The sequence below is a fragment of the Mercenaria mercenaria genome, chromosome 12 (assembly GCF_021730395.1).
Source record: "Mercenaria mercenaria strain notata chromosome 12, MADL_Memer_1, whole genome shotgun sequence".
NCBI lineage: Eukaryota > Metazoa > Mollusca > Bivalvia > Venerida > Veneridae > Mercenaria > Mercenaria mercenaria.
In genome coordinates this window covers 53,700,227-53,719,727 of record NC_069372.1, presented here as the reverse complement: position 1 = coordinate 53,719,727, position 19,501 = coordinate 53,700,227, and the positions used below count along the sequence as shown (strand labels likewise).

General features: G+C 34.7%; 2 protein-coding genes across 2 annotated transcripts in view; one reads left to right on the top strand and one right to left on the bottom strand.

Annotated features, from left to right (window-relative positions):
• The window catches only part of LOC123535082 (type-2 ice-structuring protein-like), a 31,511-nt gene that overhangs the window by 2,180 nt on the left and 9,830 nt on the right, over positions 1 to 19,501 (top strand). The window lies entirely within an intron of this gene.
• On the bottom strand, positions 1,638 to 18,609 carry LOC123533363 (hillarin-like). Its single transcript, XM_053520092.1, has 7 exons — positions 17,944 to 18,609; positions 7,659 to 7,940; positions 6,770 to 7,138; positions 6,359 to 6,490; positions 5,687 to 5,769; positions 4,605 to 4,748; positions 1,638 to 3,710 (listed from the first exon to the last, which is right to left on the bottom strand). The coding sequence occupies exons 1-7, from the start codon at positions 18,331 to 18,333 to the stop codon at positions 2,354 to 2,356; spliced, it is 2,757 nt and encodes a 918-aa protein (XP_053376067.1). The 5' UTR covers positions 18,334 to 18,609; the 3' UTR covers positions 1,638 to 2,353.

Below are 19,501 nucleotides of genomic sequence, written 5' to 3'. Positions count from 1 at the left end.
AGGAAAAATTTTAAGAATCGTAAAAGACATGTATGAAAAGGTAAAATCTTGCGTCAAATGTTGTAATACATATTTTTGATTTTTTCAATTATGCTGTTGGTTTACGACAAGGGGAGGTAATTTCGCCGATACTTTTTCACTGTTTGTTGAAGATTTAGAAATATATTTACAAAGTAATGTAGAATCAGGATTGCTTATAGATGATATTGTATTAATATTATTATTATTTGCTGATGACATGGCCATTCTTGGCAAATCTATCGAAGATCTACAAAATAGTTTGAATTTATTATGTACTTACTGTAAATGTTGGGGTCTGGAGGTAAATACACAAAAAACAAAAGTAATGGTTTTTAGAAAAAGAGGTAGAACAATGGCTGATGAAAAGTGGACTTATGATAATAATCAATTAGAAATAGTAGATAACTTTAATTATTTAGGTACTGTGTTTAATTATACTGGTAATTTTGCAATGAACCAGGAACACCTAAGCGGAAAAGCACTTAAAGCAATGAATGTATTAATGTGTAACTGCAAAAAGTTTAATTTAAAGCCAAAACTACAATGTCAACTATTTGATTCCTTTGTTGGTTCCATACTAGGATATGCTTGCGAAGTCTGGGTTATTCAAAGTCGAAGGGAAATTGAACGTATTCATTTGAAGTTTTGTAAAAGGATATTAAATGTTAGAACAAGTACCAGTAGCACAGGTGTTTATGGTGAATTGCAGCGTTATCCTTTATATAATGTAAGATATGTTAGGATTATAAAATACTGGTGTAAATTATTGTACACAGATAATATTATTTTGAAAAAGGTTTATGAACAAAGTTTAAATGATTGTAACAAAGGTTATAATAATTGGACTGCTAATGTTAAAAGGTTACTTAGTATATATGGTTTTGCAGACGTTTTTTCAAATCCTGAATCTGTGGACTGTAATGTATTTCCTAAAATATTTAAACAGAGGGTTTTTGACAATTATTTGCAAGACTGGCATAATTCAATACAAAATAATACCGTTTTAGAACTATATGCACGATGTAAAAATGATTTCTCTTATGAAAGTTACCTTGACATACTACCAAAAAATTTAAGAATTTTTGTATCACGAATTAGACTGTCTGCCCATTCTCTTAAAATACATACAGGTAGATATGGTAGAAACAGAACACCAAGAAATGAACGTTACTGTGACTGTTGTAATTTACGTGATATCGAGGACGAATACCATTTCATATTGATTTGCCCTTGTTACTCACAAATAAGAAAACAATATATTAAAAAGTACTTCTTCAACCGGCCGTCAATGTTTAAATTTATAGAATTGCTTAAATCAGAAAATAAGACCATTCTTATTAGAATAGCCAGATATATTAAGGAAGCATTAACAATAAGAAAAGAAAAATTGTATAATAGTTCATCCTCATAATAGTCGGATATGAAATTATGCAGGTTTGAGCTTTTGTGATAAGTTATCCCTGAATTAGCTGTTACCATATTTATCTAAAATGATTTATCTAGAACGATACCTATGTCAAAAATTTCGTTATTGTTTATTAGAAATTCGTGACTATATATGTGTATTATATTTTCTTTATCTAATGACAATGTATGTACATACAAGTCATAAATAAAATATATGTTCTGTTCTGTTCTGTTCCTATTCTTCGAATAGTCGAGCTAAAAACAGTCATCGGAAACAAGGCGCCACTTAATAAATAAAAATAAATAATAAAGGTACAGAAGCAGTGAAAACACAAAAGAAATGAAAACAGTAAGCACTAAGCAGACACTAACAAATATCTTAGAGACTGTGAAATATAAACTCAGCTTTAGAAACTCAGACACCATATATGCCAATGTTTCTGTGAGTCAGACTTTTTATATGTTTGTACAGAACACAAACAAGTGTGTTATTATACTCAAACATAAATCACACTTGTTGTATATGAAGTTCAGACAACTGTAAATGTAAGAAACAACACTGTTGAACACAGGTGTTAAGTTTTAAGTCCTGCTTTAACTTTGATTATTGTTTTGCAGTTCTGTTTGGGTATCACGCCATTTTCAAAAGTTGTTTTAGGACGGTGATGGTTACTGAAACAGCGCACGTGGATTTCTTACCATTCCTTTTTAGTTTGTGTATATGAATATTCTTCCAAACATGGAAAAAAAGGTTTTATACTTCAGTCTTTGATCAAATCGGCATATAGAATTATTTCGATAGCCGGAAACTATACGTACTACCTCCGTAACCCTTACTACTGAGCACTGCCGATAGGCATTTCTTGTGAATAAAGTAGGGTTGGACATGGTACAATCCTGCGCGTGACAAAGTAATATATCATCTTTAAATTTCTGTTTCCGCATCTTCAACAAGTTCGTAGTCCAACAGATGGGCAAATATTGAACTTTCCTTCCCGTGAACAAAACGCGCGAAAACCTTTAACACCGTCGCTACACTTCCGGTGTGAATATTTCCTTCCCATGTGAAACCCAACTTCCGTTTTAGATGATGCCATATATCACCAATGACAACGAACACTTCTGACGCCTGGGGAATATCTAGTCTGAAAGTGTACCGTTTGTTGGTCATCAGGTCCCCTGACACTGGCTCGTGGAGGGTGCATCGTTGCCACCGGTGATACGTCTTTGGGAATACCATGACTGCTGGGTTTGGTTCTTGGCATATTATAAGATACCTGTAGGCACAGTCTAAAGACTGGTCTTCGGTACCTTCCGTTTGTGTTGCGTACAGCGAAAATATGTAGAACCCTTCTTTTGGGCACCGGATCATGTAAGTGGCGCCAAGTTCATTTCTAGACTTTAGGAACACATATCTATCAATATCGTTAACAGCACCCTCTTGGGAATCATAGTACTGAAATGTATGGGTAACCTTTACATCTTTACCCATTTTGAATATGATATCAAGGTAGTCACTGGTTGAGACAATTAATGGGTCCAGTTGATTCTCGGCGATAATCCCCAGTTTCTCCATGACCGGTGTGGGACCAAAGAAAGGGACTGGAGGATATGAAGGGGCTGCAACCCCCATATTCTGTGTACAGTTCACCATGAATGAGCACGCGCTCTCCAAACAGTCTGATTGCCAGTAATCACCAGTGTAGATAGAAAAATAATACAACCCTGGTCGAGGAACATTTACAGTGAATATTGCCTCGTTTTTCACGTATCTTAATAACGTTCTACCGTCTAAATTTGACGTGCTGCTCGCCTTGTCCACTGGTTCAAGCAGGGAACCAAATCCAAGAATTTTCGGTGCAATAATTCTAACTTCAACCATACCAGTGTCTGTTGTAAGAGTTGCGCCATAGTTCGAATAAAATCTTAAACCGTAGTTAAAAAATGGTGACTTTACCACTGGCAAGTTCATGAACTCCGAGAAAGGTAGTGGAATTTCCAACAACTGCCAACTGGCATCGTCCGGATAATGTTGGTAAATATAGTCCTCTGGATCAGTTAAAAAATAAAACTCATCGTATTTGTGGAACATTTCCGGAAGTTCATCTTTAGTTCCGGTCACCTGACGTGCTGCCCACGTGACATTAATCAGACGCCAACTTCCGTCTATCGCTACAGCTGTCCATGAGTTCCGGAAAGCATTTCCAGTTATATTCATACCAGGTTTGTATCCTGCACCCTTAGAAAATCCTAGAATGATCTCACAGTGGAGTCCGGCATAACTGAAAAATATATAAATCCATAAAGCTTTGTGAACAGTGAAAATAGAAAACGTCGTAAGAAGTGGTTCAGAGGTCTTTGTTATTACACAATAGTTTTCGTTTACCCTCCTTGTACTGTTTTCTCTCCACTCTTTGCAATACCTGTTCCTTCTCCATTTGAAGAAACATATGTGCATATACTAGCATTGTGTTGGTAGACATTTTGCTAGGACACGGCGATTATCAAAACAGGACACTGCACATTGGTAATAGTCATAACCATGAGGCTTGCAAAACTGTAATTGCCGGCAATATGCAAACATGTAGTGTACCCCTTACCAAACAAAACAAATAAAAGACTGCATTTTAAACCTCATGGCATACCGTCATAACTACTTCTCAACAATTAACGTTGTGTGGGTATTTCAAATAAAATCAAAGTTCACTTCTTTCTATTTATGTTAGTTTGTTTTGGGTTTAACGCCGTTTTTCAACAGTCTTTCAGTCATGTAACGGCGAGCAGTTAACCTAACCACTGTTCCTGGATTCTGTACCAGTACAAACCTGTTCTCCGCAAGTAACTGCCAACTTCCCCACATGAATCAGAGGTAGAAGACTAATGATTCTAGACACTATGTCGTTTATCAAATCGTCACGGAGAACATACGAGGATCTAACTCACGACCCCGCGATCCGTAGACCAACGCTCTTACTCGTTCTATTTATAGCCAAAAGGATTAGCAAAGGTTGTTTTCCGTCAGGAATAAGAATTCTATGACAATAACTTTATTTTGTACTTTGAAGTACTTCAAAACGTTTAACATCTCTGTTAGGGCTCGAAATGCCAATTAATGAATACAGATAGTGTTTTCACGATTTGGTACAAAAACAATCAAACTACATTGTATGTCTTACCTGCAAAGACGTTTGAAGAGCTGATGATATGTTTCTTTTCCACTTTTCACTCCTTTAAGCAGTTTGTATGAGGAGTTTGGACGGACAATATCTTTTGTGTTGTGCTTGCTCAGGTCTTTTGAAATTATCCAACGAAATAACGCTCTGAAAACAGTTCAACAGTTTACTAAAGAATGCATATAGTATTACAGTGATACAAATTTAGTAAGTACTGGCATTAATACTCAACTTATAATCTGTCAAACAAAAAGATACCAAAACTGGTTACTATGTAGCCATAGTAAATGTATAGCGTTTTACAGCATGTTACAGTCATAACATTCACTCTATTATTACATTGTATCATAGCTCGGTGTTTTTTCTTAACAAATTTGGTGCAGGTAATTCGTATACTCTTGAGTACAGGGTGCGGTAACTAAAAGTGTGCAGGTATTTAATACCCGCACGCTAGTTACTGCACTGTTAGATAGGCAAGTATGCCAGTGTCTGGAACAGTAGACAGCAAAGTGTATTTTATTGATTTTCTGCTCTAGCATTGGTTTATTTTACCTGGGCTTTACACATTTGTAAAGCAAGGATTTTAAGTACTCACTGAACTGCTGTATATGGCAGTGTGGACCGCCTAAAACTACCATATATGGATGGCTATGATACAAAACAGAAAGAACATTAAAACTCTCGGGTAAACGATTTATACTCGGGGGCTACGCCCCCTCGTACAAATCGTTTACCCTCTAGTTTCAATGCTCTTTCTATTACATAACAACAAAATATCTTAACAATGCAGTATAATCAAATTGTATCCAACTACCTGTTAGTTCATTTGGATCTCTATAAAAAGGTGTTTTTGTGACTGTCTTTTTAAGAGAAATCGAAATCACGAAGACACAGTAAATACTTTTTAAAATTATAAAGAATTAAAACTTATGACAGTTGTCTCCCCTGACATACAAAGTTCAATACTAGAAATATAAGAATAATTCATGTAACGTCTACTGAACTGTTGTCTTAATAAACAACTCTATGATATAACTTTATCTAAAGTGGTTGCTGTATTATTTTGCCACATTGTGTAAGTATACCTGACTTTCTCCAGTTCGGTGGCACATCCTCTTGTCAGATCTCTGACCAGGTCTGTGTAGGTATTGTAGTCTCTATTGGCAAGCTGTGGAAATAATTTATGAGAAAACCAATAAGTCAAATCAATAAAGTTCTAGAACCGCTGCAGCCTCAACTATGCTTCCTTTTCAGACACCAGAGCTCGAGGTAATCAAACTTAAGTCTGGGGCCAGTCTAAGAACTCAGTCATAATAATGCTTGGTTGTTTGTGAGCATATCTTGAAAGTGACCAACGTTGCGTTTTTAGACTCCAAATTAGTTAATAACTTTCAGACTGTTCTGAATTTGCAGGATGTGAACATAAGAATGTTAGAAATAAGTTTTTTCTTTATACTCGAGCTTACATACATCTCAGTGTTGTTTACGTGTCACCTCAGTGTTTCTATTATTATTTTGTATGCTCCAATCAGATTCTATGCATCAACTGCCTAAAATTTACACTAGATGAAATTATCGAGCTATTTCATTTAACACAAAAGCTCGAAACTATATCTGAATTGCCAATGCCTTTATCCGCAAAGCGAGTTAATGTCAAACATATAAAAGCTAAAGAATATTCAGACAGACGTTTCAAAAGGAAATATTAGAATTAATTATAAAGACTACATGATATGCTGCACAGAATGTACACTTACCTCTATTGCACGTTTATCTATTTGTTCAAACACTGCAGGGGTCTTGTACAACTTTGATTTTCTCGTTTCTGGGGGTAACACCGCTGGTCTCATTGAATGATCATACAAGGCACTGCCGTCAAGCTCACGATCCTGAACAAAACAATAATAAATAATGATAAATGTACATTGCTTAGAAATCTTAACAGTCTTCATAAAGTCATGTTTTGATTCTGGATTTCAAATTCACATTGTTTCAAGACAAAGACGGATAAAAGCATCACTCTCTTTACATTGCAGAAATTAAGGAACATATGTAACTCTATAGATAGCTTATACGTTATCAATTTTAAAGACAGTTAGAACTGAGAAGAAAACAGTACGCAAGTAATTTGAGAAAATCTATATTCTGTGTTTAGAATTTTTCTTCACCTTTTCAGCAATCAATAACAACATTTCTTGACATTGTCTATCCAGCATTCTTGCTGATCGCGCCTTTTCCTCGGCTGCAACTTTATCAACAACACCGCGTAGACGATCATCTCGCATCCGCCGGAAGTGATCCTCAATTCGCTCACGTTCTGCCATGAGATTTCGTGGGTTTTGTTGTAATCCCATTTGTTCTATGTTTGAAAGAAGTTCGGCCGCTGCTCGTTCTTTTTCTGTGTCAATGTTATTGTCTAATCGTTTCATTTCTTTCTCGCGTTCTTCAGACAAGAAGCGCTGCAGACGCTCTTCTTCCTCGTGATGACGGTCCTCAAGCGTCCACTGTGCATCGAACACACCATTCTGCTCAAAGTCCTGAAGTTGCATACGAATTGGCGAATAGTTTAAATAACACTTAAGTGTAATATTCAAAACTGCTTTTCTAATTCGTTTGCTACATGTTTTCATTCTTATCTACGGAGTTTTTGTCGTCTCCACTAACAATGCAATCTAGAGGGCGACATTTGCCGCTGTGAAGAGTTAGGCTCGATTCCATTCTCAAGTAAAAATAATTTCATAAATGCGGTCAACTAAACTCAACAGTGGTCCAGGACCTTCTGAATGATTTGGAAAGTACGATGAGCTGAACAGTCAACCATTTCGTACTGATAAATATGCAATATTAAGGTCAACGTCCGAAAGTAAAAACATGCTAATGGCAATTTTTTGTTGGGATAAAGAAATCACTATCTCTCTGCTCAATTTGAATATCTAATTAAATCAATCGTCTGCTAATATAAAGTTAATGATATGCGCTTCCCGTCCTTTAGATATCAAATGTATGCAGCTGTTACCTTATAGAAAATTCTTGGGTATGCATTAATTAGATATATACCTCGTAGGTCTTTAATACTGGGCGTGGTCTACTATATGCACCCCCTGTCATCAGCGTATACTCCATGGTGTTTGGTGTCTGTGTAAGCCACGTACTTCCGTTGAGACTCCTCGGTGTGACGCTAACTATACTCGAACCCATGCTGGTATCGTGAAGGTTCTGATATGATGGGCTTTGACCTCTTCCTGATTGGGCCGGACTCCCCCGCGGACTTCCTCGGGGACTTGGCTTAGGACTGAAATTTGGTGCAGCTTGTAGGGCAGGTTTTGGGCGACCAGTGGGCTAAACAACAAAAGATAAAAAAATATGTAATCGCATGTTGATATATGCTTTAATTTCTTCTTATTTATGCGGAACTTCCGGTTTATAACTTATTAGATTTAATAATGGCACTGGTTATTGCAGGACACGACAAACTCTGGAGTTTGTTTATTGCAGGACACGACACACTCTGTATTTTGTTTAAACCTATTTGTTTCACAGCAACTGCGAGTATTTTATCATTATGCTCTAAGATTTCTTCCTGAGCTTCCACGACCCGTGGCAAATTACACTCTCCCGAAGGTTCGAATGTGACACCTACGACGCGCTCACCCTTTAATAACTTATATTATTACATGACTCCTTATATGAACTGCCAGTCCATAGTTTGTGCTATTGACTAGTCTATAGTTCAACACTAAGCTGTGGATCTTCAGTCAGAACTTGAAGATTTATTTCTGGTGTGGTGTAATGAAACAATTATTGAATGGCTCGCCTTTCAATAGTCAATACTGTTGCCTGAGGAGCCATTAAGTAAGAATATGTATTGATTATGAGCGTAGTCTTATCTGTTTTGTATTTATTTTGCGTGATTTTGAAACTGTAAAGTAAATATTTCTGTAAATAGTCACGAAAAACACTGGCCCTGGAGTAAGTATAATTAAAACAGAAGTGAATAATTCATTTCATTGACCATCCTGAAGATTTTATTATTTTATTTATTCATAGTATACAGTATTATTGATTTAGTGATGTTACGTGTGAGACGTGTTCCTGCATAAGTTAGTAAGTAAGTAAGTTTATTTCAGTTCCAATAGGCTAGAAGCCCATGAGGACATAAACATGCACAGTATATGACGAACAGTGAAATCAGCATGTACATATATAAAACATTTGTGTATATGTGTCTACATTTTTACATTTGGAGAAGGTTACACACTAATAATAGATTAGCATTAACAGCGAAATCAGCATGTACATATATAAAACATTTGTGTATATGTGTCTACATTTTTACATTAGGAGAAGGTTACACAATAATAATAGATTAGCATTAACAGCGAAATCAGCATGTACATATATAAAACATTTGTGTATATGTGTCTACATTTTTACATTTGGAGAAGGTTACACACTAATAATAGATTAGCATTAACAGCGAAATCAGCATGTACATATATAAAACATTTGTGTATATGTGTCTACATTTTTACATTTGGAGAAGGTTACACACTAATAATAGATTAGCATAACATATATATTCATACATAGTATCTACTACTAAAGAACTGAAAAATATTCCAGTCTTATAAATTAAGATATATTCCGGTCTTGAGTTGATCCTTAACGAAACGAAACAAAAGGAACAACAGACTGGATAATCATAAATCCGTTTCAAGAAATAACTACTGTGAAATATACATACATATTTAAATTACAATAGTATTTGTTTAGGCTGGAATAGTTTTACGGGAAAATGAAATATTGTTACTGATACATATTTGCATTTCTTAAAGTAAAAGCATGGTATACATATGCTCCCAATTTTTTAACGACTGACTGATTTTCATTATTTAACAAATCTATAAATTTATACATATTTGGTCTTCTACAGAATTTTAATGGGATATATTGTTTCCTCAAATCATTATACAATCTACATTCAAGAACAAAATGAAATTCATCTTCTAATACATTGCAAATATGACATCGACGTTCATTTACAGGAATACTTAATGGTCTAGCCCAACGGCCTGCCTCTATCTGTAGCCTATGAGAAGAAACCCTCAACTGAACGAGTGACTGACAAAATTTGTTAACAGAAAGATATTACAAGTATGGTTGAAATCTAAATGAGGCTATGTTTCGATAAAAGAGTGCACGTGAAGAATTTTCTAATCTATCGTGCCAATTTTGTACAAGTCGAAAGATTTCCTGCGGCCAGAAGTTATACCAGGCTAAAAAGTAACTTATGAGTGAATATCGTACTTGTTTTTTTTTTTTATCATACCATTACGCTTTACATAGGAAAAATAACTCCATTCTACATGTTGTACAAGTAGACCTATGAAATATATATTTCTTAATTCTGAAAGTTATTGTTCTGAGCAAAAATAACTATATTTCCCTTTCATGTATGGCATAACTTTTAGCTCAACAGGCCACATTCCTTGACTATTGAAATACTTTACTAGAACTATTACAAATGTGATTCATGCCTTCACTTGGACTTAACTGACATATAGAGCAAAAAAAAAAAAACAAAAAAACACAACAACAAAAAAAAACAACAACAAAAAAAACACGAAAAAAAACTCAAGACCATAATCCATGAAAATAAACAAAGAGGAATCTTAAAAATCCCTTATGCACAACTAGGTATCAATATTGATCACCGCTGAAAGTTTGAATAAGTTATATGAAATAATAGATAAGGAATTCAGGTCACAAGACTTTCTCTATATATATCATACAGAGTGCCAGCTTTATTGCAATAACGGCGTTCCATAAATGCGATAAGCCAATCGCAAATCTGTAAAATATCACGTGAAATCGCCCAGTCTCCTTGTGCTTTACTACTTGTTGCATTCCAATATACCTGCGGCCTCCAGGCCGCAGGTAATAAATTGATCATTTATTCTTTGCTTAACCATGCTTAAGAATAGGTTAGTATTACCTACACTTTGTTGTAACCAGGCATCATAAAAACCTAAAGAACATAACAAATTTTTAAGCAGTGAACACCAATTTACCTTATTTGGAGCATTTTCTAAGTCATCTTTTAACATTTTGTACACAAGAGTTACATATTTATTTTCATTTGTACACACAATTTTTGTCCAGTTTTTAATAATGTTATAAAAATGTATACATTTAAAACTAATTCTGCCCAGTTCACCATATATAAAATCATTCTGTGTAGTTTCCTAGTAATTTCTTACAAAATTGTAAATGCACTCTTTCAATGGATAGATCTTTTGAAAAGCCAAATACTTCACTGCAATAATTCAAAATAGGCGCGACTAATTTGTCAAACAACTCTAGCTTATTCTTTGGGTTATAAACTGAAATTAGTCTGTTGTAACTTACTGACCCCACGATCGGGGCAGGGGTAACGAGATGAACAATAATGTTATCATGCAATGTCAACATTTGACATATATAATTAACTACTTTAGATAGGTCATTAGAATGTCAAATCACACAGTTTATACTATGTACACACCCACGTTTATATACCCTAACATTTGTGTAGGTCCCGTATCTGTTTTGAAGAAAAAAAAATGAGCAGGAATTTAAATTGTCATATATTGTTACTCTGCTAGAAATTTCGTTTTAACTAACACGTGTTCGACTAAGGATGTGTTACATTTACAGTTAAATACATCTTTATATACAAGAGCACCGCCTTGCGGGTGCTGACGCTCATCTGATTTTTTTTGTGTAATAGAAATATTGTCCTACCCATGATTTTCTAAGTCTAAAAAGGGCCATCACTCTTGCAAAAAGCAGGATAGAGTTATGTTTCTTGATGTACAGTGTCCACTTATGATGGTGAAAAACTGTTGCAAGTTTTAAAGCAATAGCTTTGATAGTTTATGAGAAAAGTTGACTTAAACATAATATTCAACCATTTTTCTAAGTCCAAAAGGGGCAATAATTATTGCAAAAAGCAGGATGGAGTTATGTTGCTTGCTGTACAGGGTCAGCTTATGATGGTGAACAAGAGTTGCAAGTTTTAAAGCAATAGCTTTGATAGTTTAAGAGAAAAAGTTGACCTAAACATAAAACTTAACCAAGAAATCTGATATTTTCTAAGTCCAAAAGGGGCCATAAATCTTGCAAAAAGCAGGATGGAGTTATGTTTCTTGCTGTACAGGGTCAGCTTATGATGGTGAACAAGTGTTGCAAGTTTTAAAGGAATAGCTTTGATAGTTTAGGATAAAAGCTGACCTAAACATAAAACTTAACCAAGAAAACTGATTTTCTAAGTCCAAAAGGGGCAATAATTCTTGCAAAAAGCAAGATGGAGTTATGTTTCTTGATGTACAGGGTCTGCTTATGATGGTGAACAAGTATTCCAAGTTTCAAAGCAAAAGCTTTGATAGTTTAGGAGAAAAGTTGACCTAAACATAAAACTTAACCAAGAAATCTGATATTTTCTAAGTCCAAAAGGGGCCATAAATCTTGCAAAAAGCAAGATGGAGTTATGTTTCTTGCTATACAGGGTCAGCTTATGATGGTGAACAAGTATTCCAAGTTTCAAAGCAATAGCTTTGATAGTTTAGGAGAAAAGCTGACCTAAACATAAAACTTAACCAGGCAACGCCGACGCAGACGCCGACGCCGACACCGACGCCGACGCCGACGCCGACAACCGCTCAAGTGATGACAATAACTCATCATTTTTTTTCAAAAAATCAGATGAGCTAAAAACGGTCCACCAGACCAATGATGCAACATTATACTTTATTTTTTGTGAAGTTTACTATAAAATGGCCGCGTATATATCGTATATCATAAATGTGTAGTAAAGAGAAAAACCTGGCATTTGAGTTGAAGCCAACATTTTTCATATGTACGAGATGAAAAATTGTGCCTTCGAATAAATATGTCCAGTGTATCTGAACATGAGATTTCATAAAAAAAGAACTTGTTTCTCAACGAATGCTTTTACAGATGGAAAACCTCGAAGTTTCAAATGTGCAAAATTACCAACCAAACTCACACACTTTGTTGTTTTATTTTAACAAGAATAACTATATTTTCTTAAATGTTTTTTGTTAATGGTATGTGTGTATATTACGCAACAGGATTTAAGGTTACGCCTCTAGGTTTTAGACAATATTTTCTATAACGATTTGATATTGGTATTTTTATTTGTACGATAGTGGTCATATTGTTCCAAGATCAAAGGTCAAGAGCCATTACGACTGCCAGAGAACAATTAATGCTCGTATTCTTCAGCTCCGTATTGCACCCCAACCAACCCCTCCCCTACCCCTGATTTTTCATTCTGGCTCAGACTTTCTTATATAGGCTCAGATGAGTTTGGTTTTGGCTCAATATGTTTCATATGATATGCACATTTTATTTATTACTGTATTTGCACAGTTTTATAATAATTGTATAATAAATTTATGTCATTTCTATTTATTAGCAACTTTAACTGTGAATAAATGTGATTCGTTGAGGTCCGTGTAGTAATTATTGATAAAGGCCACTCGCATGTAAAAAAAACTTCTGCGTGAGTCACACAGTAGCAGCATAACATTTAAAATATCATAACCATTTCTATATATTACTTTTGTTCTACAAGTCATCATTAGGGCCTACTTCCCTGAGCGTGTTAACAAGTTAGTATAAGATGGCAATATCTTAAAAAGTTGTTTACATTTTATAAAATGTCCTAGAATGAAAACAACAAGTTGTCTGACTCTACATGTCGCGTAGGCATTTTGACCTTGACATTTTATGCTCGTAAATATAGGATGAATCGGCGTGCTTTGTCTTTACAAACGGCATTTTATATCATAACAACTTTTAGTCGTATTTAAAATTTAAATGATATTCTAACATCTTTACTATCTGTCAGTCAATGAATGTATCTTATTTACGTATACAAATGACCCTAACAATGAAAATATTCGTGTCAGTTTATGCAATTCCACGTCAACAAACCGTAATGGTATGTTTGGTAGTTTAGTCACTTCAAGTAACATTTTAAACGTATTTTATTTCACAAGAATGTACAAAAAACAAAGAGATAAAAACATGCTTTGACTGTACATTCTATTGGTAATACTATTAACATTTCAGACATGTTAAGATCCAATTTGAAAAGCTTTTGTCCTTGAAAAGAGTTACGAACAGAAAGGTTTTTAAGTTTCTTCAATGATATATTATACTTTTCTTGTCATTTCTTGTCTGAACTCCTTTCCTGACAAATAACAATTTTAGATATCTTAGTACGGTTTTCTCATGATGTTATATTTGATATATATTTGTTTCTTTTGGCTCTATATTCAAAGACATCCTGCAGATATCTCACTGCGGTCAATTTGCCAAATACTAAGATGTGTTAAGTACATTAAAGAACATCCATTCCATCGCAGAACTGAGATACTGAGAGACTAACATATCATCATAGTCAATTAAAGTCTTAATTCGAATATTTGAATAACTGCTTTGATAAAGGATCTTTCGTCCTAACCGCCGCAAGGCGCATGTTTAAGCAATTAGCCGTCTTATCACGTGCATGCAGTAAAATAAACATGTCAGCGATGGATTGCAAATTATTACCACATTCGGTTTATTGTTATTATTTTATATTTTGTTACGCTAGAAATGAATTGGATATCACATAGTAAATAATTCGTTGTTTTTTTGTCTAATTCCCATATAACTGCAGTGCAAAGGAGGCCGCGCGTTCGATCCCCGGGGAAGGTGAATGTTCTTTCATCAGGAAATTTGTCATTTCTGCAGCGAACAGGTCCGTACCAGTACGGAATTCAGAAAAACTGGATTTATTTATTGCCTGACATGAAATCCTAGTGGAAGAATATACTTGGATATATTTGCATATTTCAAAATTTTAGACTAAATCATCTAATGATAAGTGCGACAGAGACCAAAATTAAGTTTGATTTCACAGGGTGATTTTTATAAAGTGGTGATTGACTGGTCATTTCCCTCAAAGGCGATCTTCTTTGCTTATTCATTAGTTTTCATTTGTCCGAAATTAAACTATTGAATGACCCTAAAATACAGTCATTGACCGCCCACCCTATAATATACCGCAATTGTGTCATATAAATAATTTGTGGTTTGTAGATATAGAATGTAGTAATTTTCTGTATCAAAGTGTCTTATTTACATATTGACAGTTGTAAGGCCACTGGTAAAAACAGGATAGTTTGCTACATTTTTCGTGTTTTTTTTTTGTTCTTCGCCTATAAATCTGAGAGACAAACGCTGTACATGTACGTATGTAGAGCTGCATCGGATTTCAAATATTGAACAAATGTATCATGATTATGTGCTTACATTTAGAAATTTCAACAGTTGATTAAGCTAACAGCCGATCAACTATTTTGAGTTTTATTTTGACATTTTAGAAGACTTAATAAAACATATGTATGAAATCATGATTATAAATACTAACAAGAGCACCGCCTGTGGGTGCCATCGCTCGTCTGCAAGTGCTAGACAATATGTAAGAAAAGAGCTATATAGATCTTAGCCTAACCACTCAAAGCTATACTAAGTATTCAAGAAAAAAACTTAAACAAAACAAAACAAACAACAACAAAAAAACCCCAAGAAATACTGAAAATACAAAAAGGGCCATAATTCTGACAAAATGCATGTTAGAGTTATTGTTCTTGGTCTACTTACTTATCCAATGATGATAAACAAGTGTGCAAAGTTTCAAAGCTGTAGCTCTTATAGTTTTTGGGAAAAAGCGGACCTAAACAAAAATTCTGACATAGAAAATCAAATTTTCTAAGTAAAAAAAGGGCTATAACTCTGATAAAATGCATATCGGAGTTTTTGGTTCTTTGCCTACATAGTTACCTTATGATGGTAAACAAGAGTGCAAAGTTTTAAAGGTGTAGCTTTTATAGTTTTTGAGACAAAGTGGACTTAAACAAAAAGTTTAACCAATCGACGATCAAGTGACGACAATTCTTCGTAGATATTTTTTTTCTCTCAAAAATCAGACGAGAAAAAAGTCTTTACAGTGAAATCAAAATAAAATTTCGAACAAATGTACCCAGATATACTATCGTTATAATACAAGTACGAAACTATTGTAGTGCAATATTTTTATAGATCAAACGACATAAACAAAATAGCGCATTCATGTGACCCTTTCCCGAACACCCATTTCTATTATTGAGAGCGGGCGCAGTGGTCCAGTGGTAACACTGTCTGACTACGAAGTTAGGGGTCGTGAGTTCGATCCTCCGCCCTTCCAACTAAAACTTACTAACATTGGAATAAGAGTCCCGTGTATGGGTGCTTTACACATGGCACGCTTAAAAACCAGGGATGTTTCTGGAATCGGAGCGTCTTCTGTATCTTGCACTATCCTCCCACTAACATTATAATACTAACGGTCTTCTGGAGGAGACGCCCATACCGGTGGCCATTATGCATAAGCTCAAATACAAACAAACCCTACTCCATTTAAATTGTACTAACGCACTAATTATTCACTACGAAATAATGTCATTTGGGCATGTGTTTTATTGTTGTTTATGGTAGATGTACAAGATATGTGTCACATAATTATCTTTGTTTTGTGAAGGTGGCGTATCAAGCTTAATGAAATTTTATTCACGTTTGAATTGTTTTCTTTTTTTTATTTAAATGGTATTCGCCTCCGTAAAATTTCAAAATAAAATTCGGTTCCTGGCTTATTGATGTCATTGTGTGATTTTAAATTTTGTTTTCTATGCTTCCAAAGGATCTTTCTACAGATTTTATTAACTTGATCAATAAACATCTGCTAGCCGTGAGGCACCGTTACAACCCCAAATCAGTGAGTGTGCCTTTGTAACATTGTTTCCCTCCAACTGCAACTTAATGTGTTTAAATTGTTCTTAGTTTTTGCCAGAAGCATTTTGTCTTATTGTTGCTAAACCCATATATTATTACGTCTGACTAACCAAAACTGATGTTTGCAAAGCTCGTGATCCCGTGCATATGGCACATTAAAAACTTCGAGTCATATTTGCCGTTAATGAATAAAATATGACCATATTAATTTCGTACTTTTAGTTCTCGTGGGAAAGTAATATTTCGTTTATAGGGTTGACGTAAACAAAATCTATATCGAGATATCTATTTAAATATGTTAACTCAACTGTACGCTTCGTTGGGGCGAAACGTTTTGATTTTGTCTGGCGTATGCATGTTGTGTGCGATATAGGAAGTTACAATTAAATGTGTGAATGTGTTTTTAACCTGCAAAACCTAAAAAAGTTCAGGCTGACCAGGAAGAAGCGAAACTGTACAATTATTCATGGGTAATAGGAATTTAAAAAGTAACAGAAAATCATGAAGAACAAATTTGGTGATTTAGAACAGTATGGGTTGTTACACATCAGGCCTTAAAATATGCTTCCTTTGGTTTAGAACACCTCTAGTGAGGAAGTTTTGGCACCTCTAGTGAGAAAGTTTTGGCTGTTAACATCAGACTTTGCAACTTGCATTTGATTTAGATCTAACAGAGAAAAAAACCCAAATCCTTAGACTAAAGTATGTTTAGACCCAGATCTAGCAGAACCGGCGTATATTTTAGCCACAACATACTTCTCCTAACACAACCTTTCTTGTTACATGATTCGGATAATAGAAAGGCTGAGTTTTGTCCATTACTATTCAGTTATTTCTAAAATATAGTACAGCATTTGCATTTGTAAACTTAGTGAGAGCTCCCGTCCCTTTGGTTCGGATACAAGACCGGGCATATATGAGCAGGCTGGTAGGCTGGTAACATTGTCTGATCGGGCTTAGAAGCCCAGTTAAGCTTTTATTGCCCGGTCAGGCTTAAAATTATGAATTAAGAATTTTACGAATATCTTAAAAAATATTCATTTAATTTCTTTAGAAGTCCTAAATTTCTTCAGCTGTTGTTTGCATGTTAGAAACATGTACTATTTATCAAAATACACATATTTTTGCTCAAGAGGCTTTATTTCATTCACGTGATATAAGTATGTGAAGTGAAAGTAAAAATCCCAGAATTCCTGTGCAAACATTGGCTCATTTTAGTTTGCTGATGTTTGCTTCTAACATAATGTAATGTTGCATGACTAAAGAAGTAATCAATAATACTGATTTCAAGTTATTAACAAATAAAATAATTTCTTTTCATAATTTTAAGCCCGACTGGGCAATCAAAGTTTGATTGGGCTTCAAAGCCCGATCGGGCAATGTTACCAGCCTGATGAGTATATGCTTTTTATTGACAGCGATTACTTTCATTTAGTTAGTGCCAAATTACTGTACATACCGTTTCCCTGTACGCGTCTTCTATACCCGCAATCACAGCTCGCTCTTGTTGTATCTGGTTCAGTTGCTTGCCCACATGAGTCTTACAGTACACCTCCCGATCCTGCGACCCATTCGCATCATTTCTGTAAAATGTCTGCATTGTCAGGGGTAGCCCGCAGATCCTACATCTAAAACACGCTTTATGATACAGAACCCCTACATTTATCATTTGTTCTTTGTCCCAGATCCTTCGGTAGCACCGGTAGCAAGGATCCACGGGGTCCGGATGGGGCTTACGCTCATATTTGAACTCGTACAAAGTCGCCCGTTCGTAAGAAAATGAATATTTATATGAACCGTCATCTCCGCGAATTTCTTGAACTTGTATATCCAATTCAGGGTCTTCCATTTTGTGGTGTTTATCTTGTTTTGTGGTCGAGTTCACGTAATGTAGCTAATCAACTGATCAATATTTTTACGATATAAAACACTAATAAACATGAGACACTGAAAATCACTAAAATTCTGTGTCAACATAAGAAAGATTTCACATTACACATCCTTATTCCCTTTGATTAGGTAATAAATTGCATATATTTGTGTAAATAATCCTGAATCATATTGTATAAACATGAAATAAACACGATACGGTATTTTCATGTGACCTATATTACCTGTCGCGTCATTAAGGCCCCGGAATGCGCTTAATTTACCTGTCACCACACCTGTATTAGTCGTATAAGGTCGTAGGAGTTAATTCCCTTTAAATCGTAAATCTGCTTTATTCAAATGATTTAAGCTTTTAGTATTGCCGACAAATCAGGAATCAGATGGAAACAGCAGGCGAAAGAGTTAAACTTACAGTAAATTTATTTTTAATCTAGGCAACTGAATACAGAGGATTTTTGTTTGATCGAAATTATCGCATATTCTTCAGGAAATTATCGAATGATATTTGAGAGTGTAGTATATTTAGTATTTTCACAGCGAAAAATATCAAATATATTTTTCACTGGTAAGAAAGTGTAAAATGAGTAAATTTAGTCAAACTATGAAATAAAAGGAAACTTTGATTGTTTTACATGTAAAAATCAAAATATCTTTCACTCATTAACACCATAACTTACACTTTCTCTCGTGAAAATATTGCATCTGGTGTTCAGTCGTGAAACTGATAGAAACATTACTCAACAAATTTTAAGGAATACTGAATCTTAAAAGTTGAACCAATGTCAAGCACATATCACAGTAAAGAGTACACACACAGAGAATAAAATCTCTTATTTCAATTGTAGTCTTTAAACATTTAGTTGACTTGACATAGAGAGGCATGTAATAGAAAAATAATATCACCGCTAAGATTTGAAAAAAAAACTTGCAATGAAATTAATTGAGGTTCTACTGTTTATATAAATCTTGAAGAAAATGTATCAGTCTTAAAACATGAACCTAAGACAAAAGTTTTCACTAATATCATATACTGAAATGTATGAAAATATGTCGGATCAATGATGGATTGGCGATAACTGTATGATATAGGACCGATATACTGAGCCGACGAAATATTAGTCCGACTA